The sequence below is a fragment of the Ctenopharyngodon idella genome, chromosome 5, assembly GCF_019924925.1.
Source record: "Ctenopharyngodon idella isolate HZGC_01 chromosome 5, HZGC01, whole genome shotgun sequence".
NCBI lineage: Eukaryota > Metazoa > Chordata > Actinopteri > Cypriniformes > Xenocyprididae > Ctenopharyngodon > Ctenopharyngodon idella.
In genome coordinates, this window is record NC_067224.1 from 8,345,362 (window position 1) to 8,370,276 (window position 24,915).

The following is a 24,915-nucleotide window of genomic DNA, read 5'->3' on the forward strand; positions in this document are numbered from 1 at the left end:
TTTTAGAAATCTTGGCCAACTGAAAAGTATGAACATGAAAAGTATGAGCATGTACAGCACTCATTACTTAGTTGGGGCTCCTTTTGCCTGAATTACTGCAGCAATGTGGCGTGGCATGGAGTCGATCAGTCTGTGGCACTGCTCAGGTGTTATTAGAGCCCAGGTTGCTCTGATAGTGGCCTTCAGCTCTTCCGCATTGTTGGGTCTGGCATATCACATCTTCACAATACCCCATAGATTTTCTATGGGGTTAAGGTCAGGTGAGTTTGCTGGCCAATTAAGAACAGGGATACCATGGTCCTTAAACCAGGTACTGGTAGCTTTGGCACTGTGTGCAGGTGCCAAGTCCTGTTGGAAAATGAAATCTGCATCTCCATAAAGTTGGTCAGCAGCAGGAAGCATGAAGTGCTCTAAAACTTCCTGGTATACGGCTACGTTGACCTTGGACCTCAGAAAACACAGTGGACCAACACCAGCAGATGACATGGCACCCCAAACCATCACTGACCGTGGAAACTTTACACTGGACCTCAAGCAACGTGGATTGTGTGCCTCTCCTCTCTTCCTCCAGACTCTGGGACCTTGATTTCCAAAGGAAATGCAAAATTTACTTTCATCAGAGAACATAACTTTGGACCACTCAGCAGCAGTCCAGTCCTTTTTGTCTTTAGCCCAGGCGAGACGTTTCTGACGCTGTCTGTTGTTCAAGAGTGGCTTGACACGACAGCTGAAACCCATGTCTTGCATACGTCTGTGCGTAGTGGTTCTTGAAGCACTGACTCCAGCTGCAGTCCACTCTTTGTGAATCTCCCCCACATTTTTGAATGGGTTTTGTTTCACAATCCTCTCCAGGGTGCGGTTATCCCTATTGCTTGTACACTTTTATCTACCATATCTTTTCCTTCCCTTCGCCTCTCTATTAATGTGCTTGGACACAGAGCTCTGTGAACAGCCAGCCTCTTTTGCAATGACCTTTTGTGTCTTGTCCTCCTTGTGCAAGGGGTCAATGGTCGTCTTTTGGACAACTGTCAAGTCAGCAGTCTTCCCCATGATTGTGTAGCCTACAGAACTAGACTGAGAGACCATTTAAAGGCCTTTGCAGGTGTTTTGAGTTAATTAGCTGATTAGAGTGTGGCACCAGGTGTCTTCAAAGTTGAACCTTTTCACAATATTCTAATTTTCTGAGATACTGAATTTGGGATTTTCCTTAGTTGTCAGTTATAATCATCAAAATTAAAAGAAATAAACATTTGAAATATATCAGTCTGTGTGTAATGAATGAATATAATATACAAGTTTAACTTTTTGAATGGAATTAGTGAAATAAATCAACTTTTTGATGATATTCTAATTATATGACCAGCACCTGTATGGTAAGAAATTACAGTTTGCAATATCAAGCAGCATAACGAGCGGTTTTGTACAGCTAAAAATAAAATTTACCATATTAAATTTACCAATGGTCACGCCCGCTCTTACCTGAAAAATAGAGGTGGATAGAAATACACAATGGGAAAATTAAATGTTTTAAATATGAAACTATTGAATCATTCGATTCATTCAAAAGGACTGATTCATTCAGGAATAAAGCAGAATGGGTCATTGAATCATTTTTTCAAACTATTCGTTCAAAACAAACTAATTTAGAAACGAAGCAGTTCTGCTAGCGTCAGTCGCTGTCTGTAAATTCCTTTAACAGTGTGTGGTGAATATCTAATGCATTTGGGGGGGGGGGGGGGGGGGCTTGGGTGTCCTTTAATGCTTATTAGAACAGCTGTAAATTAGTCATTTAAACAGGCAATTTGTCAATGGTCTACATGCTAACACAAATTGGAGAAATGTTGCAAAAATCACGTAAACCCGAAAACAGCCATTATGTGTGAAATGTAACTTTATAGATAGCTGTTGAATGAACAGGAGTGTTGCATAAAGCTGGTTAATTTCCCCTGATGATTAATCTGGGCAGAATGGCACTAACACTCAAAAGGTGAGTCGTGATGTTCCAGCTGTAAACTGTTCATCAACAGGCACGACAGCAGCAGCTTCACAATTCAGACAGATAACAGCCTTGTCAGAACAAACGCTCAAAGCCATGACAGCTTTCACAGGCTGTTAGACCTTGCATGCCAATTGTGTACCGGTGTAAACAGGAGTAAGTTTAAAAACTACCAGGACTTTAGTGATGAGATCTTGATTTGGATAAAGTTTTCTAAACAAATAAGAAAATCAAATTATTTTATCACTCAGGACTGACACTCTTTAGTTTATTTACCAAACAGAGTATACCAATTACGAGAGCTGACAAGTTAAAAATAAACCAAGCACTCTTTCTTAATGACAGGACCCTTCAGAAGGATATGCCGAGCTGCTGGGGCTGACTGACTTATTTTCTTATCATTTAGTTCTTTTGTGTTTTGTTATTTAAGAGAGATGTTCTATTCATTGTCTGCAAATATTTATACTGTTTTATCAGCAGCTTGATCGGTAAGGTTTTTTGCTCACCAAGGCTGCATTTATTTAATAAAAAATTCAGTAAAACAGCAATATTGTTAAATAGTATTACAATTTAAAATATATTTATAATGTAATTTATTCCTGTGGTGCCAAAGCTGAATTTTCAGCATCATTACTCCAGTCTTCAGTGTCACATGATCCTTCAGAAATCATTTTAAAATGCTGATCTGGTGCTCAAGAAACATCTATTATCAATGTTAAAAAAAAGTAGTGCTACTGAATATTTTGTGGCAACCATTATGCATTTTTCTTTTATGAACAGAAGGTTAAAAAATAACAGCATTTATTTGAAATAAAAATCTTTTGTAACATTATAAAAATCTTTACTGTCACTTTAGATCAACATAATGCATCCTTGCTGAACTAACATTAAAAATTTTTTTATAATAATTGACCCTGTATTCTTGAATAGTATAGTGTACATAATGGAGGGGAAGAAAAAAAAACAGTTACAATGTTCTAGTACATTTTGTGGGGTTTATTCATACTTATTTTACAGGCAAGTTTCTAAACAAGTTTCTGTTTTTTGGGCTTTAATAAATTAATCCAATTTACATTCGTAATTTGCAGAAAAAAAGCTTTCTTTTTTTTCTTCTTTTTTTTTTTTGGACAGGAAAGAAGTTTTGAGTTCTGAAAGTTCAGTGTACTATGAAAACCTAGTGCAAAAACTAGTTTTCAAAGATAAAGGGAAATTTGATTTCTCATGATATGCCTCCTTCAATAAACAGCTCTGCTGCAATCCACTCCTCACGCTATATTGCATTTTACTGTATATGACTTGACAGATTACAGAAGGTCCACACAGAGTGAAATGGGGTTATATAACGTTCTTTATTGAGTTCCCTTCTATAAGGGCAATGTGACCATATTCATATAAAACCCGAAGCACATTCTAAAGACACTCATTACATAGAATATACTACTATACTGTCTGCACTCTGAAGCTGAAGAATCGGACAGTCAACATCACAGGCAAAAGCAATGTGTTGAGGGACAGAGTTTAAGATGCCCTGGGAATAAAGAGCTTCTCAATATACCGACGGCCTATGGAACCTGTGCGCAAGAGGCATGCAGATGCATTCATATAAAGGACAAAAGTTAAACATCTTTTTAAAAACAAAACAAAAAAGAAAATGTGCAATATGGTCGATGGCACAGAATGGAGAAGCTTGCCTTCTGAAGATAAAAAGGGCCATTCAGGAATGCCCATCCTCTGTTATAACAGTTGCATGTGTAGGAGATGGAAATTTGTTGTGGTCCCTTTAAGAAGATAAGCACTTTGAGAATGGGAGAACAGTATGAGAGCACGCCACTGAAAGAACAGACATGCAGCTAGTGCTTTATGGGGTCTTGGTTTAACAACAATCAGTGTATGACGGGGCACAGGAACACAGTATTCAAATGATAGTTGCAAGTTGCAGTAGTGATTCGCCCCCTTGTCATGCTGTGAGCATGCAGGGGCAACTCGAGCTTAAAATCAGCACTAAGAGCAAACATGGTTCAGCCCATCAGATCAGATGACTGAAGTTAAATCTAGACAGCTGATGCCTCAATACATCTATTTTTTTTTTTCTCTCTAAACGTATGATGCTTCATTACATTGTTAAGTGGATAGTAAAACACCATCTAAGTGTGTGACCCCAGGCTGATGGTTAGAAAGTGAAGGGTTAGCAAGAGGGGCTCAGCGGGCCTATTGCAGGGTAGGAACGAAGAGCAAGATGGTGTGTGGTGAACAGTTGGGGGGAGAAGAAAAAAAAAAAAAAAAAAAAAAATCACTGAGAGAAGCCAAGTTTCCCTAAAACACTTCTCACTGAGAGGGAACAGAACATCGTTTCTCCATAAACAGTCCAGTGGACGATCTCAGATGTCAATAAATACAATGGAGGTCAGCTTGAGATGGGTCTTGCGTTCAGCAGGAAGGTACTTTAGGCCAGGGAAAGAACTGTAGGAAGAAAGTAAAAAGTATTAAGGTATACTTGAAGCGTAATCGAAGAGCGAACTGGTTTGATGTCAAAAGGAAGTTTATTTGGAGCTCATTTCGGGAGTTTGAAACAGCACGCCAAAGCGAAATTTCCAGAAATGTTTGCTTAAAGCCCAAAGTGTTCTTCACTTTTTACATGTACACGAGGGTCAGCGGAAGAACAAACGCGTACTGCATGCGCACTGCTGGATTTTTGTAACAGCGCGTACTTGTACACACAGATCACACATGCGCATTTCATTTTTTTTGCAGTAATTAGTTTATCCACAAGGTGACAACCGTGCCCTGAGGCTGTCAATTCACAAGGTAGTCAAAGAAAAACTGCATAAACACAACAGACCGGAATGCATGCAAGCTACAGCGACAATGGAGGCCTATGTAGATGACAGATTGTGCGAAGAGGTTAGAAAGTACCCTCATTTGTACAACTCTTGCATGAAAGAATACAAGGATGTTTACAAGGGTTGTAACTTGTGGCGAGAGATTGCTCAAAACTGCATGTGTCGAACACCTGTGTACGCGTACGAGTTAAACGAACTATACTTTGCAAGGCTGTCCATTCGACTGTGCACGTACACTAGCATACAAAGTATACCCAGGGCTTAAGTCTGACATCACTGTTTACGTGTCCAAATGCTCAGATACACTGGAGAGCTGCTTTATGTAATTCTAATTGTAATTCTAATTGAAAGCGATTACATTTCTTTTCATGTTTAATACAGTAAAGCTGCTTGCTTTAAAGCAATCTATTGTATGAAGTGCTATATAAATATGAATTGACTGGAGTGCCGAATTGCAGAGCTTGTGAAAACATTTCCACATCACTATGATCAGACGCATTAACTACTGTTTTCTTACTGCTGACATTTGTTGTGTTTATTTTAGAGGAAAGCGCGCAGCACATATTAACATTCATTTAAACGTCAATCCCAGCATCGGGATGTTCACTAACAGAACACCGCTGCAAAGATATTTGAACCTCTTTTTACCCCCAAGCAAAGAATGAAAAAGAACTGTGCCACAAGTATATAGGAGATTTTAGAACTATGCATTTTATATTATTATTATTATTATTATTATTATTATTATTAACTAAAACAGTTTTTAAATTTTGTTTTGAACTCAAGTGTTACATAATGTTGAGTCATTTTGCACTGATGCAGGTTGTATTTGTGAAGAATGATAGTAGCTTTTTGGTTTGCAATTTTGGTTGCACAACACTCAAGAGCAGCAGTTGCAGAACTCACCACTGATGGCCTCTTGGGCGAAATATTTGACATCCATATCTTGATCTGATGCAAGTTTCTCCAGCACTGGTTTCACCTCTGTCTGCAGACAGCTGTAATCAAAACATCAGGGGGACATGACACTGAAGTGAGTGACATTAATTTTTTTTTTTTTTTCTGACCAAATGTGGATGATCACATACCTGCTGTCCAGCACAGGTCCAATCTTCTGAAGAGACTTGGCCACATTGAAGCGTACATTGGCTACCTGGTCATTGGACATCTTCAAAACTACAGGGAGCATGTGTTTGGTGGTAATCTCCTGACCACACACCTCAGACAGAGCCTAAAATAGACAGTTTCACACATCAGTGCTGCTACAGGGATCATGAGCTCTGTTCCCAAACCCCGCTGCCTATCTAGACTAGAGATCGACCGATTGATCAGCCGGCCGATATATATTGGGCCGATTTTTGGCATTTTTTAAATTAACCGGCATCAGCCGATTGTGCTGCAAATTAGGCTGATTAATAGGCAGGCGCGACTGCCATTCCACCAACATAAAGGACCAGTTGTACTTCATTTTCCGCTTATCGCTGCATCTCGCGCACAGTTGAGCACGCGAGCCTTTCAAAGTATATTCCTTTGTACATGAGCACAGAAAAACGGATTTAGTGGACTGCTGTTTTGAAGCTCTCAAGTCACTCACACATGCCCTGTTGTACACGCGGATTGTCCTGCACGCAGATGGGGTGTGCAAGCCTTTAACCAGCTGTAGTTTAGGCTACAGGTAGGCGCGGGTACCAAAACTTGGTAACGAGCCCAGCGGTTAAATTATTATACAAGCCTGCGTTGTATAGATAAACTCTGACGTTATCAATTCTGTTTCAGTACGTTACTGGAGAATTTCTCTCCGAGGCTGCGTGTGAGACGGAGCAACTCACACTCTGCAGCCGTGCTTTGTTGACACACAGCTTCAACTAACGATGGCAGGGGTAAACAGACTGTTTTGAAAGAGTAATTACGTTGTAGCCTACTAGAATTGATGCAGACCATGTTTATCATAAGTGCAACAAGTCATTTGCATGTGAAAGTAGAAACGTGCAATTCAGACGAAACTTCTGGCTAAAACGTGCATATTAACTTTCCTCATTACACGTGTCTGTGAGTCCGACACATAGCCTCCACAACGTCATCGCTCGTGGCCAGTGCACTCCATGCAGTTATGAGCTATGACTTACAGTATAATAATAATAATAATAATAATAATAATTCCTTACATTTATATAGCGCTTTTCTGGGTACTCAAAGCACTTTACATACGGAAGGGGAAATCTCAACCACCACCAATGTGCAGCATCCACCTGGATGATGCGACGGCAGCCATGTTGCGACAGAACGCCCACCACACACCAGCTTATTGGTGGCGAGGAGACAGAGTGATGAAGCCAATCAGTGTATGGGGATGATTAGGAGGCCATGATGGACAGAGGCCAATGAGCAAATTTGGCCAGGATGTCAGGGTAACACCCCTACTCTTTTCGAAGGACATCCTGGGATTTTTAACAACCACAGAGTCGGGACCTCGGTTTAACGTCTCATCCGAAAGACAGTGCTTTTTGACAGTATAGTGTCCCCATCACTATACTGGGGTGTTAGGACCCACACAGACCACAGGGTGAGCACCCCCTGCTGGCCTCATTAACACCTCTTCCAGCAGCAACCTAGTTTTCCCAGGAGGTCTCCCATCCAGGTACTAACCAGGCTTAGCCCTGCTTAGCTTCACTGGGCAACCAGTCTTGGGCTACAGGGTGATATGGCTGCTGGCCAGTATAGAAACATGCTTCAGAATAACCTTTCGAGAAGGTGCTTAAAAAGTTGAGCCATGTATTATTATTACTATGAATTAGGCTACTACTAAGATAATTTGACAGTCTAGATTTTTGATTACCTGTTTTGTGTATTTAATATTTAACATATAAATTATTTTAGTGCACTGATTGGAGAGGCTTGTGTTGTTCAATAAATGTTTAATTTAAGCAATTTTCTGTATAACTTCTTATTACTTAACTGTTAGATTTTATGAGATGAAGGGGGGAAAAAAGAAAATCGGCCAAACATATTGGCCGCCCTGATTTCTAAATATCGGCATCGGCCAGAGAAAAACCCATATCTGTCGACCTCTAATCTAGACAGCATTTAAGAGCATCATAGAATAATTTCTGAAGTGAAGGCTTGATCCAAAATTAAATTATAGATGTATTTTATTAAATTAAAAAAAAATAAAAAAATAAAACTAATTAACAACTTATATCTGTTCCCCAATATGTTTTATGCTTACAGAATCACAATTAGTTTAGTAACATGCTAAAAATCAAACTCTACTCAAACAGATCAAGTTTCAGATCAAGTTTCTCGCGTTTTGTTTGAAGATCACCATTTGTGTAGCTGCATGTGAACAGTGCTCTAAAATCAGTCACTTATACAAGGTTGAAATTCAGGTCACATCCACACGAAGCCAGAGCTTTCCCAACCAAACTAAAACTCTGGAGTTAATCGATGATCATTGGCAGACAATTGAGGAGATGTTACCCATCCTCCAGCCTCTGAAAACAGCAAGTGAAGCACTGGGTGGCGAAAACTACGTGTCTGTGTCCATGGTGTATCCACTTGTGCAAAGCTTTCTATGCAGGTTTGTATCTTTCAAACGTATGAATGAATGTAGGCTATTGATTAGTTCAGGTTCATCTGATGTTGAATTGATCTATTTTTTTCTAAATTTTTTTTTTTTTTTTTTTCCCCCGTTTAAATACAAATTCATAAAAACGAAAATGTCAGTTAATTTAAAGAAGAACTCCAGTCATTTTAGCATTTATTTAAAAGATTACTTACAAAATAAATTATATAAAAAGGCAATACGGAATAAGACCACAATTCTTATTCATTTATATAATCTTTGTCTACAGACACCTTCAAATGTGCAGTGGAGAATCACAGAAAGTGACTGAATTCAAAAACACTGTTGCGGCATCTCTCAAGCAATGAATAAACAATGCTAACTTGGAGAACGCAGGGAAAACTCTTCGAGGAGTAGTAAGATATAAACTTTTTAAACAGTATCAGAGCATTTCCCTTGATGTGAGCGGCGCGGATGCAGCCACCGCCACCAACGATGAGACAATGCCCAGTCGTCGGAAAAAGCTGAGCCAGTTCTTCAGCGATGATTACAGAGAGTCTAGCCGAGACAAGTGGGAACAGTTCTTGCTGGAGCCATGTATTCCACCAGATGAGGATCCCATTCAGTGGTGGAACGAAAAACACGAAGCACTTCAGCAAACTTAGTCGCTTAGCGCACCATTATTTGTGTCCCCGCAACGTCTGTGCCGGCGGAGCGCGTTTTCTCTGCAGCTGGCCTTAATGTTAATAGACTAAGAAGCCTACTTTCACCTGATCATGTTGACATGCTTGTTTTCCTCAACAAGAATATGTAAAACAATATAGACAAGATATGCCGACAGCTGTTTAAAGCTATACATACTGTACGTTCTGTACAATAATTGCGGCAGCCTGCTTATGGCGTTTTTTTAATTCGCTCTGCCTTTAAATGCTTTTTTTTTTTCCTTTGTACTTTGTTTGAGCACATTGTTTAATGTTTTCAGCTACAAAACAGGATGTAGCCTAATGTATATGTTTGTTATGTATATACCCCGCTACGCTTGTTCAGAAATTACGAAAAATGCCTTTACTGAAAAATAACGCCTGTCTCATTAAAGTTCATTTAAATAAACGAATATTCGAATATTCGTTTTTTTATGAGCTTAAATATCGAATGTAATATTTGTGGAAAAAACCCATACCTAGATGCTGTTACGTAACGTAGCAGTGTCTGACTAGGGTCGACATGTGGGGTGATGACATCATCGTTTCACAAAATATACGGTTTGGCTGTACACACGACAATTGCAAGGGTGTCGTTTTTAGATTTATCCACTCTGGGACCCGGTTTCAAAAATTTGCGGTTTCAGGCTAACAAAACGCCGGATCCTTCTGGACAAAACGCCGATACGATACAAAATTTTTACGTATACATCTAAACCCGTCTCCATGTGGACGGGCTCTCAGTTAGTACGCTGCCTTTAAAGGCAGTTGCCTATGCAGATAAGACAGCTCACTATGTTTCAGAACTCACTATAAATGCTGTTTAGAGCCCCAAAACAGCATTGCAGCACTGATGCTAGGTGTCGCAATATGTCGGTACTGACTATAACCATAAAACATTGATATTATGTTAACATCATAACTAAATAAGCACGAGTAACGCGTCATCTAGTATGTGGCAGTACTGCAGTCATAAACAGTTTATAAATAAATAATAAATAAATAAATAAAAACAGTGTACACTTTTTGGTACTCAAAACTCCCTCTCCACCTCCCTACACTTATGTTGAGTGTGATTCATTGGCCAAAAAAAAAAAAAAAAAAAGAATTTGATTTTTTTTTTTTTTTTTTTTTTTTTTACTTTTTTTCAAAACTACAGATTTCCCAATAATATTGTTTTTGTAAATTATTTTGGCCATGATAATAGTGTATTTAAAAGTGTGACAACCCTAACTGATGCCAAACGAAAGTTTTAGATATCAGCCAAATATCATTTCATGGATGTTGCACCATTCTACAAAGAGAATTATTATAACAAGACAGATTGTAATCTATTTTAATGTCAAAACATACGTCAAACTGCGCTTTTCTACCTAAGTGCATCAGCACCAACCCCATACATTCCTCTATGACTCAGCAGCTGGTTGTTAAAGCTGACAAGCTCTGACTCACATTAATACAGAAGAGGGTAGTCATCCTGTGCAGGTAGTTGGGGTCATTGGCCATTCCCAGCACTTTGGGCACAATGGTGTTCTGTGCCCACTCGGCTCCAAACTTCTCAACCAGCTTCATCAGGTTACAGGTGGCTGCCTCTCTGATGGCATAAACTAAAGATTACAGAGACTAAAGTGTTAGTCTACTGACAGACTCCAACACATTATAAATGCAGTTTAAATTTTTCTGCTACAAGCAAACAGAATTGCTAAAAAGTCTCACAGTCCTACATTGTGTAGGACACATTATGTGCCAGAGTTGAACACTTTTTAAAACTTCAAATAAAAAGTAACCTACCATGATCGACGAGCCAAGCCATGCACAGAGAATTGAGTTTCTCATCAAAGAACTCTACACCCTAAAAGCACAAGAGAGAGAAAAAAAGATGCCTCATATCAGTTAGCTTAACATGCAGGACCCAAAGCGACTTGGCGGCAATAAGCTAACAAGATGATTAGTTAAAATGCTTTAAGAACAATAGAACAGTCTGATCCCTATTTCAGGATAAAGCATTCTAGGACATTGACGGCTGGGACTCACCAGCTGTCCAGCCAGAAGAGGCATATATTCGATGATTGCCAGCCGTACTCGCCATTTGGCATCCTCAGCCAGCTCAACAATAGCCGGAAGTAGAGACTGTGAAAGTTGGCGGATTCCAATCACCTCGTTCACGCAGTCTAAGTTGGAGATGATGTTGAGGCGAACCTCTGGACACTACAGGAATGACACAACAAAATTTGTAACATTCCAGAAAACATGCTAAAAAAAAAAAAAATAACCCAATACCATTGGCAACTAACTGAAATAAAATAAGTTGAAAATTACTAAACCTAAAATTCTTTTTTTTGCAACCCACTAATTCACAAAAGTAAAATGCACATGGCCACACTGGCATTCATAACGGTGCTTATCCACTGGCGTGGAGCAGAGTGAGCGTTTTCAGTTCATCCCTTCACGCCCACGCACTCCGCGCCAGTAGACAGCGCACCATTATGAATGTCCTTGTGGCCTTGCGAATTTTACTTTTGCTTCTGAATTAGCGCCAATTCGGCAGCTGCAATTGCTTGAACGGGAGGTTCATTATTATTCTTAATGGAAAAACACAACTAACCCTTAACAGGTTCCCTGTTAGCATTATGTTTAAATCTGAAATATTGCCAAATAAAATACAATTTTGCTTTGAAACCAAATACGCCATCGTCTTGTCAGTCTGCTAGTGACTCTCATCACATGATAAATAAAATCTGACTCCTGCTGCTGATCTGTGCTGCGACTCTCATTTGGCTGATGCGGAATTGAGCAGATGTATTCAGTTTTTAATTGTAGTGTCTTCTCTAACCGAACTAAATTAACTCATTACTGTAAAAAAAAAAAATCAAAACGGCGGTGGAGGTTGGGCAAGTGATATAACCGCCGGTGTTGCAGCTGAACACCAGTTACAACAACTATCGCAGCAAGCCTACTCTGCATGCAGTCAGCAAGGATGTTAACCATTAAATATTAGCGTACCATTTCACAGTGTCAATTTTTCATCACAACTCACAGGTTGACAACTATGTGATAGGAATTTTTTTTTTTTTTTTTTTTTTTTAAAAACAGTTCTTGCACTGTTGTTTAGTAGTGCTAACACCAAATAGGAAACTGCTTCCTGTTTTTAAAACATGGATCAATGCAAGCTGCAGTCCAGGAGGTGGCTTTGTTCTATTTATTTCATGCAGTCTGTGTGACTGACAGATGTTCAAAGACTACTCCCAAGCAACTTAAAGAAAAGCGATTGCAATACAGACAGCAGCAAGCAACAAAAAGCCCCAGTAAAATAAAGAGATGAGACATGAGATAGTGTGCCGCACTCATCCATTCATCTCTCACTTCAATGCTTTCTGCTTTCCACTAAAAGGCTAGCATTAGCAATGCCTCACCTCGACAGGATCAAAGTGAGCAGTTGCACAGAAGTATCATCTGTGACTGGAACATGACGCAAATTACCTCAGCCAGACCCCTCTCTCTCTCACTCACACACACACACACACACACACACACACACACTCACACACACACACTCACACACACACACTCACACACACACACTCACACACACACACTCACACACACACACTCACACACACACACTCTCACACACACACACTCACACACACACACACACACCAGGCTTACCTCATCTTTGAGCTGGGCCAGGAAAAGGGGAAGCAGGTGCTCAATGGTGTTGTCTTTGCCTAAGATGGTGGAGAGGCCCATAATGACTGACGCCAGCGCAGACTTCACATGCTGATTAGTGTCTGAGACAAGTTCCTGTTGACAGGGGAGCAAACAACAAAGCCATCAATGGAAATACACAACTCTCAATCACTTGTAATACCTAGTGATGTAGCAGATCACAAAACTCACAATTCGGATCTTATTACGGTTTTCAAGTCACGGATTGTATCATTTTTCAGATCAGTAAAAAATAAATAAATAAAATAAATAAATACAAATAAAAATGGGGGGTTTTAAGACAAATGTAACTTTGCTTAACATTTAACTTAACACTTAACTTAAAAACACCACAAAAACTCCTAACTCCTAACAAACTCCTAACGAAGTTCAAACCTCATTAAAGACAAGTGAACAGACAGTAAAAATAAGAATTCACAAATTAAAACAGATATAAATACTATAGAACAGTTACAAATAAAGTTAGGTCTAACAGTAGTGTTCATGTACAGAAATGTAATAATAAATTTAATTGTAATTACACTGTAAATGTTTCTCTTTGTGAGGTTTGGTTAGTGGTAGCTAAAATTCAATTTTACACATAACCGCCAGCCTGCATGGAGAGGTTCTCAAGACTCCAGAGACACCAGGAGCTTCAAATACCTGTTTGCTGCTCAACACTGGCTTTTTTTATAGCTGCCCTTTTAATACAATTAATTTTTTTGACAGGAACTTTCCTTAATAAGCCTTTATCTGACCGAGTTCTGCTGTGCTCTAAATCACTCACAAATCTTATGATAAATCGATAATCTCCATTCAGTTTTCACACAATATTAGTTGTTTTCATGCCTTTTGCACAACATTGCACCATTTCATGCTTTTTATCTCTGTAGAAAGATCTTTCTTCCTCCCCATATTGCATGAGAACTGTGACTTGCTTAATAATGTGGAACAACCTCTAAGTAGGGTTTCCATTTACCTAAGTAGACTTGGCAAACTATTTTGTCTGAGATTGATACCAGTTATGTAAAAAGACATGGATAAAAAAAACAAAAACATTTTCTTAGAAAAACTAAAATCTGAATGTTTATTGTACTGAAATCCTACTGATATGTCACTTGCATAATAATTTGGAACACAGTGTTTATATATACGAACATTCAAAAGTTTGAGGTCATTAAGATTAATTAAAGAAAAAATTATCAAAAGTGATCTAAACACATTTATGTTACAAGAAAGATATATTTTAAAAAATGCTGTTCTTTTGCATTTTCTATTCATCAAAGTATCCTGAAAATTATGTTTCATGGTTTGCACAAAAAAATTTAGCAGCACAACTGTTTTCAACACTTACGCCGGTTTCACACTGCAAGCGTAAGCAGCGCGTATTTTTTTCGGCGTGCATGTTAATCAATGAGTGCATTCACACCGGCAGCAGGAGCAGCACGTAAGCATCAAGCAGGAGCGTCGCGTGAGCAGCAGTGAAGCGGGGGTTTCGGCGCCGAGTCTATTTTTGCTGCTCTGCTGACGCTCAATTAAAGTGAAAGCACACTTTTGATGGACAAAATAAATATAATTTCACACAATAAGTGTTCAAAATGCACAGAATAAGCATGTCTAATGTGTTTTAACAAGAATTTGAGTATGACAGAAAAGAAAATTAAGAATCAAAAATATTTATAGAAGATTTACCCATTTAAACTTGTTTTTAATTATTTAGTTTGGGTTAAAGTATGGTGTATTATAAAAAACTAAAGTAAACTAGCCAGAAAATGTGATATACAAACATTATTTTAGTTATCACACAAAGAGATATATAGGCTGCAGCATACCCAAATCAAACCCCCATTTGCTGGCTTTTTTCGCCGAGTTTGCTGTCTTGTAAACATGTGCATGCGGCAGATGATGTAAAACACAAAGCTTACCTTTTATTTATTTATTTTTATTTATTTACGTTTATATGGTAATGTTGTACACCTCCCCATGTTAACAAACTTTCAAGACTATCAAGTTTATAAATTACCAACTTATAAAAACAAATTTATAGCTGTCTTTGTAAAGAAATGCTCACTTTATATGTAGCTTCGAGCCGCTGTACAAACACTTCCAGTGTGAATACTCGCGTGTCTCTGCAGCGGCGATGTAGTTACGCTCACACGCTGCTCACGTGCTGCTTGAGCTTGCAGTGTGAAACGGGCGTTATAATAAGAAATGTTTCTTGAGCACCAAATCAGCATATTAGAATGATATCTGAAGGACCATGTGACACTGAAGACTGGAGTAATGATGCTGAAAATTTTAATAAAGAATAAATTATATTTTACAATATATTACGATGGAAGGAAATTATTGTAATTTGTAAATTGTAATATTTCAATATTACGGTTTTTACTCAGGAGACTTTTACATTGCAGAGGGAAGAACTTGTGTAATGCAATGCAATTAAAAATGTAATAAAATAATTACTGCACTTGGAACATGCTGAATGTTTCTATTGCAATCAAAGATAGGAAAGCTCTCTCTATGAGAAATATTCTAATGTAAATCAGCTACACTAAAGGTTTGGAATAAAATCTGCTGTGCTGTCATGAATCTTGACAATTTTTGGATCTATGCTGTGGGCCGTTGCAGATATTTTGGTGGGCATATACAAAAATGACACATTCTCCAAAGTACATATAATAGCTACTAAAACACCTGTCCAACAGCAGTTTGAATCTACACAAAGACATTTTCACCAGAACAAGATGCTTCTTATAACCCAGAAGAAAACACTGATACACATTAAACGAGCCAGAAGAGTGTTCTAGTGTTGCTACAGCCAGTAGGTCAGAGTACAGACACAATGACACACTGTTAATCTGATCTTGTTTAAGTCTTAGACACTTGGAGAACAGATGCTGACTCAAGAGTTATCTGCCAGTAACTGATCCAGGATTGGAACTACACACCAATTAAATGTGATGAGCACTGGAACAACAAAGAACAAGCGATCAGCCTGAAAAGTGACAGATTGCAGAGATGTTGACAAGTGCTGACCAACCCTCTACAATGCGAGTAAATCACCAGCATGTGACCAAATTTCACACATCGACTGAAACACATCTTTAATTTGCAAATGGCTAGTAAATTGTACGATTTCATTCGCCTGTGATTAAGTTAGAGGCAAAAAATAAATTGAGTGTAGATATAATTTCATTGCATGCTGAGCTTTACGTACTGTCGCTTGGCTCAGAGTGCCCTCTGTCGCCTTCTCTCATATACGCACTCAACATGAGAAAAAGAGAGGCTTAAGCTCAAGCCATATAAAGAGAATTGATCCGCTAGAACTAAATGGAGGGCTCAACAATAAGGACTGCCCGATGGCCAAGAGTTGACAGAACTGTCACTGTTCCTGTCCCGATCAGGCCAGTGCTGCATCGTCATGAAAGTTTATCATTTGCACGTTTTTAAGCCATGCCAATTTAAACATTCAAGCACAAGAGGACATGAAAGAGAACTCAATTCGGTACTCAGTAAATTTGAAGTGCACGCCCAGAAAGCCGCTTCTTACAGCACGCGAATACGGAATTAAGTTATCTTTCATGTCTTCTTGCGCCTGAACGGACAAATTCATAAACAAAATTAGGTCGACATTCCCATCTTGGTGAGTATCCAAGCAAACATAGTCATGTATGTGTCTTAAGTGAACGTAAACAGTTGAGAAAGACAACAGTATCAGTATTCTGGATCCATGCATTGTCTTAAAGTGACAGCAGTCTAATATTCCTACTGCTATCTGTGTAATCAAACAAAAGAGTCACTGCAAAAAAAAAAAAAAAATCACTTACTGCTCTTGACTGAACAACTTTTGAAACTTTTGAAGGACTCATCTATATTTAATTTATACAGTGAAGAACATGGTTATTTTAGATTTGATTACTTAATTCAATTTCTGTACCTAATCTATAGCCACATTTCCACTGAAATTACCCGTAACAATTTGTCCTAGGAACTTTTTCCCCCAGACCTGATGCTGTCTGTGTTTCCATCAGAGTCTAAAGTATTAGTCTGGTGACGTAGGACTGAGCGACTTTCCAGTTCCCGCTGGATTTCGTCCTCCGCATATAGGCTTAATAAAGTCTGAACCTTGTCACCTGTCCATCGGTCATATTTTTTTAAACTCCACTGTTGATTCAAATAGCAAACAACTCTTACTGCATGCACTGCAACAGACTTTTAAAAATGGTGGTTGAAATAAAATGCTGCGTGAAAGTCCCACCCCCAAAAGTTCCTGAACTTTGAAAAAGTACTACCTCACGAGCAGGGACTTTCTGAGGGGGAAATTTTTACCTGGAACTTCATTTAGACCCTGGTCCCTATGTTCGAAACACACCAAGAACCACCCTAAAGTCCCTAGTTCCTAAGGAAAGTTCCTGCGGTGGAAACATGGCTTTTGTTCTATTGTTTATTTGTGCTATAGCTTGTAGTTTGATTATTTATTCTTATTTTATTACAGACTGTTTACTCATCTTTAATAATGTTTGAAATGTATATATTATATTAACTGAATTTTTCTCTTTTGCATGGTTCTTGATTCCACGTAAAAAGTCTGGCGAGTAAAATAAAAAAATAGCCAAAGGCAACTCAAGCTTTAGTGTGTCTGAGCATTTTACCTTAACACAGGGGAGAATGTGTGTCATGATGATAGTCTCTCTGCTGTCCTCTGGCAAATTTTCACAGAATTCTGAGGATAAGAAAAATAAACAATTAGGTTTATCACAATACAAATTTCAGTAGCAAATACCAGTAAAATTTAACAATTTTCAGTAAGTCACCTTTTTTCTAAAACTCGCTGTGATTCATATAATGCAATTAACGTCAAGCAAAAAAAAAAACAACAACACAAATTTGGATTTCCTGAATAATGAGAGGTACGTGAGGCCAAGGTTATTTGTATAACTTACTTCCCACACACCACTTTCCCGTTAAATAAATATGTTTAGGCTTGGCGATATAATCAACTTTTATAAAGAAAGCCACTATAATTTAAGCTTATTTTATACTTCTATTTTTCATCCCTGTTCTGTTCTGAATATTAAAGGATTTGTTGGGGAGTGAGGGGAACTTCATGTTTATAGTGTTTCGAATGTTTGTAAGCATTTAGTTATTTTACATTTCTGAATATACTTATAAAATGTGACACACCAATGTGTGACATATAGACAGATGCTTATTACTTATTTAAATCTATTACCCACATTAATAGCAGAGGTACTCAACTTCATGGTGACATTACATGGCTGCTCTGATGCCTTCTCTCACCTTTGACTTTGTTTGCAGCAGCGGCACGAACCTCAGCCTCACAATCTTTCAGAAGGTTCTGAAAGGCTGGCACTAGGTCATTCTTTGTGATTTCTGGACCCACAGCTTTCTGCAGCTGTAAATTCACAGAGACAAGCATGTCATTTCATATTTCCATTTCACAGTAGCACCTCAGCGTTTCCTGCAGACTGAAGGACAAAGGCACTTCCGGTGCACGCTAGGATACAATGAAGTCTATTCAAGCACTGTGTGTGAGATCAGGTACATAACATTTCTAAAGCAGGTCAAAAATACCTGTGTTCACTGCTTTTTACACCCAGGCTTTTTCTAGGGATTTATATGACTGCATTCAGCATTTTTTTTCCTCTAAAATATCCAACATTTCAAGTAGCTCAGGATAATCCAAAGTTATCCAATGACATGATAAAATAACATGGAACTGCATTTAGGTCAAGTTGCACAACAATACACAACAATGTATCAGAGCAGGATTATAGAGACCAGTGAACTGTTATGAGGTGTCATCCTGAAACTGTGGAACCAGCTGTTGAACCTTAGCACAGATACATACTAGGGAAGAGGTTTCCAGGAAGCTTATATAACATTAGCAATATAAAACAAAGTTAAAAAGGAACACAAATACAGATCACGTAACCGTGATTGCTGCATCGCTATTCAACAGTAGAGCTCTGCAACTCCTGAACCAACATTCATTTATGAACCTCACAAGATTTAGTGGTTTGAATCAGTTTGACGAGTCCTTTATTGGATCAACCGTCAGAGTGGTTACTCAGTTTATATCAGACTCACTTAAGCCAAGCTCACAATAAAAGATTGAGGCTTGTCGCTTTTGATATATCAGTCAGCATCAAGAATTTGCTGATCGCAGTGTGTGCCCGGTGCAATAGTAAGGCACACACAGATTAGTTGCTTCAACAGATTACAGATTTGTTTAAAACTGCTTCTACAGAGTAAGAGAGCAGCAATGAACATCAGCCAAATTAAAACTGCATTCTGTTCAAAAGTGTGGGGTCAGCAAGGTTTTTTCTTTTATTCAGCATGGATGCATTAAATTGATTACACCTGACAGTGAGGACAGTTACAAAAGATTGCTATTTTAAATAAATGCAGCTCTTTTGAATCTTGGGGGGGGGGAAATCAGCTTCCACAAAAATATTGAGCAGCTCTATTTTCATCTGTGATAAGAAGAAATATTTCTTGCACCAAATCAGCATATTAGAATGATTTCTGAAGGATCATGCAACACTGAAGACTGTAGTAATGATGCTGAAAATTCAGCTTTGCATCACAGGAATAAATTACATTTTAAAATATATTAAAATAGAAAACAGTTATATTAAATTGCAATAACAGTTCACAATAATAGCCTTGGTGAGCATAAGAAACTTCTTTTAAAAACATCTTACTGACCCCAAACATTTGAATGGTAGTGTAGTTATGATCGTGTGGAGAATTATGAACCATTTGGGGAGAGAGCTGTCCCACTGCATGCAAACAGCATTTTGTGGTAAACACTTGGATTTTCCAATAAAATTTAATTGCACATAATTAACTACATGGTGAACACACATAATTACACTTACATCAGAGAATTTGTCTGCAACCATGTAGCGAACCCTCCAGGACTTGTCCTCTGCTGCCTGGCGCAGGGTGGGCATTACCAGAGCTTCCAGATCCTCTTGAGGCAACAGAGTGGCAATGCTGACGCCAGCCTCCACAGCCAGGAGACGAACAGAGTCCTACAGTGATGTAAATGTTTGCATTCAGATGTCAGAAGAAAACACTTTGATATTTACCATACGATTCTGCTTCAGCGCTGAGTTACATAAACGCAATGAAAACCTTTCAAGACTGCATTGGTCTTGTCATGCAACATGTGCTCAGAGTCTTTAGCTGTGGTTTGAGTAATGACGGAATAAGAGTGTGTACATTTCAGTGAGTATTACTGAAACCAGACCTGTTCATCAGATGCCAATGCAGTGAAGAGGGAAATGATGTCACTCTTAACATACTCCAGCTCCAAAACTTTGGCAAATTCACCCAGCTTGGAGGCGGCTGCACGGCGCACCATGGGAGTATCATCAGAACACAGGGTGCGGAAATGCCTGAGGAGAGACGGTACATGCGTTAACATGTTTCCAGTTAAACAGAAAATGAAGCCGATGAGGTAGTAATTTTCCTTTCCACTTCGGTTATTTTAACATTAACACTACTATAACTATAATTATGCTTAGTCTAAATGGCTATTCATGCTAAGAGTGAATCATCACCACAATAAACCATACATTCCTATGGCCCCAGTCAGACCAGGGACTAAAATATGCCTGATGACAGAATGTGTTATAGATTCTGTAAAAAAACTCAAATCAAAAAGATACAAGCTATTGGGTCTGGAGCCCTGTTTTACAGCTGCTGATATTGTCGATACAAAAAACATGCCCAAGCAAGAGAAAGAAGTGTAGAATATCTTTACCGCTGTGTGTGTGGAGCTGTATGGATTATATTTATGATTGATGGATGCATTTTTTGGGGCTTCAAAACACCTGAATAACCGCTGGGTGTGAATAGTGCTCAAATGAAACGTCACCTCTTCTCTGACAGGCGTCCCGCACATGCAGCTGACATAAACCACACTTTCAGTAAACAAAAAGAAAATCCTATCCAGTGATGAAGTGTTTTCTGTGTTGACAAATCTTTTGCAATGCCCTAATAACAGTCGTGATTCGCACGCAACGCGTCAACGTCCACCAATGTCCAATTCGCGACCTAATGACTCATTTGAACAGATTTATTTTAATCAATCATGAAAACAACTGATCTGCCCACACGGTCTATAACAAATCACTTACTCGAACAACTTTAAAATGAGAACATAAGCTTGCTTATCCAATTTAGCAAGAGTGGTTAGTAAAATTAGCCTTAATAATCCACAGTATTTTCAGGTTATTTAAATGAGTATTTAAATGTGTAGTAAATTAGGCCTACCTATAAAATCAGTTAGTTTAGACTGGAGTGAGGTGAAACCAGAACAAAGCAAGTTGTTGTTAGCAGGTGCATTCAATTGTATATGATAGAAAATTATATTATTAGTTAATGTAACATTTTAATGCTACTTTTTAATACTGATTATTAATTATTATTATTATTATTATACATGCCGAAATAATTTACAGGTTTAGCAAAGAAGCATCTTCTCTTACAAAGCTATGAAATCACAGATTTTCTTGCAAAGAGGGCAAGAAAGAATTACAGTGAGAATGACGGGTACTTTATTGTCAGTATTGGGCTCGCAGATCATGTGGGTAGGGCACTTTTTACTGTTTGTGTGGATGACCATGTCTGTCACCAGTGTGATTTTTTTCCCCAAACCAGTTCAGCGGAAATCCCGCCCTGGAGCCGATTCTAAACATTTTATTGGCCATGTCAGTCACAATAACGATTGCCTATACCCAACCCTGATCCCTAAACCTACCCGTCACTGTAACCTCAGCCAATTAAATTGGTTTCAGGGCGGGGATTTCCGCTGAATCCGTGGGAGAAAAAAAAAAAAAAAAAAAAAAAAATCACACCTGTCACCACCGAAGACCATTTTTGACCCAGGAAAAACCCTGGAACTGCATATGTGAATATTATGTAGACTTACTGTTTACATCAAATTCATGCTTTAATAGTAGGCTAATCATTGCAGGTTTCATCAGTCAAGTCTGTGACTTGCAACATAAACGTGTGCGTTTAGCTTCAAAGGTTGTCTTCAACGACAGTATTCTATAAAAATTAAGACTATATTTTTTGCATTCCGATTCTGACATCCAAAGGCATAACAAAACATTTTTCTCTTATTCTGTGGATTTTGCCCAATTTCCTCCACTTGTTACTGCTATTTTTCTGCCACCACTAAAAAAAAAAGTGAAAGTGAAAGCTGAAAGTGACGTAACTGTGACGTCTGCTCCAAATTGATCTATACTTCACATTTAAATGGCAGTATCTCTTGCACTGCCATTTTTAATCTATGCTGATTTAAATAAAATAATTGCATTACATTCATCTTTTTACTGTAATAGCATTACAAGCGATTCGCAGCAAAAAAGACAAAAAAAAGAATATGAAGGAGAGAATGGTTGCTTGTAGAAGCCATTCTTGCTGATGTTCTGTTGCAGGTCTACGACTCCTCCCCCTGAACTTTCCCTCATCCTGTATCTTGCTCTCTTATTGGCTGGAAGTCATTGACAGTGTCATTTCCAGTCAAAACACATCTCACACTTGCAGACAGGTCCAGATATTTAGCATGATAAATATCACATGGGCATCAGCGATGAATCAGCGCTTTTCTCAGATTGCGTCTTTGATCACATGAACGAACACTAAATTGCCTCTGATTTCAGGCATTTGTCAGCAATTTCCACAAAACCGTCGGCATGCGAAAATCTCGCCTAAAATCGTGCAGTATAATATATATATATATCAAATGGATTTTTTTTTTTTTTTCTTTCAGTATGTTCTTGGTATAAACAATCCTGAATTAAATACATCAATATTTGCAACAAAACTAAAAAAAGTAAAACACTCCTCACAATTATGCTGAACTTACTGGCGAATCTCAGCTTTGACTGTACTGGAAACTCGTGGGTAGCAGACACTGAAGAGACCACAGGCAGAAGTACGTGACGTAAACCAGTCACCGCTGGCCAAACGCTTCACCAGAGGCTCAAAGTGCACTTCCAGGTCCACTGGAGAGTGCTCATGGGAGATCTTACGCAGAGACTCCACTGCCTTGTCTCGCACCACTGTCTCTTCAACTGTAGCCAGACTCTCCAAAGGGGGCTGAAAATACCCAAGACGCAAATGTGAGAAAAGTCATAAGCAAACAAATTCAACCAGTCATAGTTAAATTATTTTATTGAGTCAATTTCTAAAATCAAAAAGCTTACAAGGAGACAGTGCACATATTCAGGACCTCCAACCAGCATGGTGAAGTTCCCCAGTTGCTCAGCAAGGGCAAGCAGAACTTCATCCTCATCATAGATGGTATCTGATCAATTACAAAATATGAGAAATTGAACAAGAAGCATTCATGAGAGAAATGGTTTACTACACCTACAATAAAAATGTTATTGTGATTTTGGCGATGAAATAAACCAGAAAACCTCAAAAAACCTTACCTGTGAGGAAAGGTAGAAGTTCAGTGCGTGTCCTTTCCACCCCCAGAGCTAAGGCGATGGTGGACAGTTTCTTAATACTGTTCAATCGTAACTATAAGTAGAAAAGACCAGAAATCTGTAAGAAGAGAGTCTAAATATATTTGATGGTGAAACAGCTGACTTGCTGAGGGACCAAACAAACTACTGGTCTATGTTTCTCTAAAACGATAGCTTGATAGATGACACTAATAATAATAATCACATCGTTCACAATTCATTGAGACCAAAAATACTAAACCTTTTATTTTCTTACTTGATTCTGATCCTGTATCTTTATAATAGGAGGAATGTTAGCTCATCTATTGGTGACGTTAACTAAAAATCAGTACTTCGATATATTTTAACTCGATACACAAAATGCGCAATACATATTCCACATTTCATTAACTAAAAGTTAACTAATAAATTTGACAAGTCATCTTGTAGTGTCTTAACTACTGAATTATCTTCTCTTGAAATGACAAACTGCCAATGTGTTCAAATGCCAACTAATTCAACAGTCGTGCCAGACTTATTCTCTACAAATTTTAACGTGCTTTAAAATGTCTTGAAGTGAAATAATGGGATTCTCTATTTAAGTAAGCTAGTCAATGACATACATGTTTACAGATAAATCACAGAACAGCTAAGTTAGCCGTGTTAGCAATCATACAAACTGTTCTGCGTCACACTTTATTTACAAATGAAAGGGGTCATTGTACACAGATGAAATAATACATTCGGATTTGCTAAATTACATACTGGTGGCTTTAGCTGTCAGTCAATTTAATATATAATATTGCAGTCTCTTAATTCCTGAATTATGTTCTTGTCGCTACCGGGTGCTAACCAGTAGGTTAAGCTAGGACAGGCCCATATTACCGGCTGCTTAGATATTCGTTTCAAGTCAAACGTACGCGTTTGAGTCTATTTCTATTAGATATTTGTGTAAAACTACGTATCTTGTTTACCTGAACATCTTCATTTCTTAATTCGTCAATTAGCACAGCAATAGGGTAAAGAGAGTCGTCGCTGTCTGCTCCCGCCATCTTGGATGCTAAAGGCTGCTTAGCTAGTTCCTACTACGGGGTTTCTCACAGCTGCCTGGAGACAGTGCACGAGCCCAACCCAGCACACTAAAAACAACGCACGAGCTCGAGATGCGCGCACCCCACCAGCGTTGCATAAATCAACTGTTTTTAAAAAAAACCTGATTCAAGAGATCATTGTGTGCAATAGTTGAAAACAACAAATTTGAGATTATTATTTATAACATTTAATCTATTTTTTTTAGAAATGTTGCATATTTATTCACCCAATACATTTTGGGACAAAACTTGCTTTTCAGTTTTATTGTAGGTTGTTAAGTTCAGTTATTCTTGAAGTTTAAGGCTATAGGCTATTCTGTTTGGAGGAAAAAATAAAACCCTAGCTTCAGGGACTGAAAAAAGATCCATTGTGTTCAAAAAGGCAGGAGAAGCAGAATAGGCCAACATGAAAAATAAGAATAACTAGCCTATATAAATTGTTGCCATAACAGTGAAGAAATAGATTCGCTATGAAATATGTGGTCCCATATTTAATGTTCTGATCACCATGGAGATTT

General features: G+C 38.4%; 1 protein-coding gene across 1 annotated transcript; it reads right to left on the reverse strand.

Annotated features, from left to right (window-relative positions):
• Window positions 1-3,326: 3,326 nt before the first annotated feature.
• ppp2r1ba (protein phosphatase 2, regulatory subunit A, beta a) lies at window positions 3,327-24,492 on the reverse strand. The gene is made up of 15 exons (XM_051893689.1): window positions 24,281-24,492; window positions 23,292-23,382; window positions 23,061-23,161; window positions 22,721-22,953; window positions 20,090-20,237; window positions 19,716-19,871; window positions 18,112-18,226; window positions 17,463-17,533; window positions 12,769-12,903; window positions 11,134-11,307; window positions 10,891-10,951; window positions 10,552-10,706; window positions 5,925-6,067; window positions 5,743-5,834; window positions 3,327-4,456 (listed from the first exon to the last, which is right to left on the reverse strand). The coding sequence occupies exons 1-15, from the start codon at window positions 24,356-24,358 to the stop codon at window positions 4,440-4,442; spliced, it is 1,770 nt and encodes a 589-aa protein (XP_051749649.1). The 5' UTR covers window positions 24,359-24,492; the 3' UTR covers window positions 3,327-4,439.
• Between the last annotated feature and the right edge of the window lie 423 nt (window positions 24,493-24,915).

Coding starts and splice junctions, on each gene's coding strand:
- ppp2r1ba (XM_051893689.1), bottom strand. CDS start 24,358: ATGGCGGGAGCAGACAGCGACGACTCTCTTTACCCTATTGCTGTGCTA. Junction 23,383..24,280: donor TAAGAAATGAAGATGTTCAG/GTAAACAAGATA, acceptor TTCTACTTATAG/TTACGATTGAACAGTATTAA. Junction 10,952..11,133: donor CTCTTCTGGCTGGACAGCTG/GTGAGTCCCAGC, acceptor TTGTGCTTTTAG/GGTGTAGAGTTCTTTGATGA.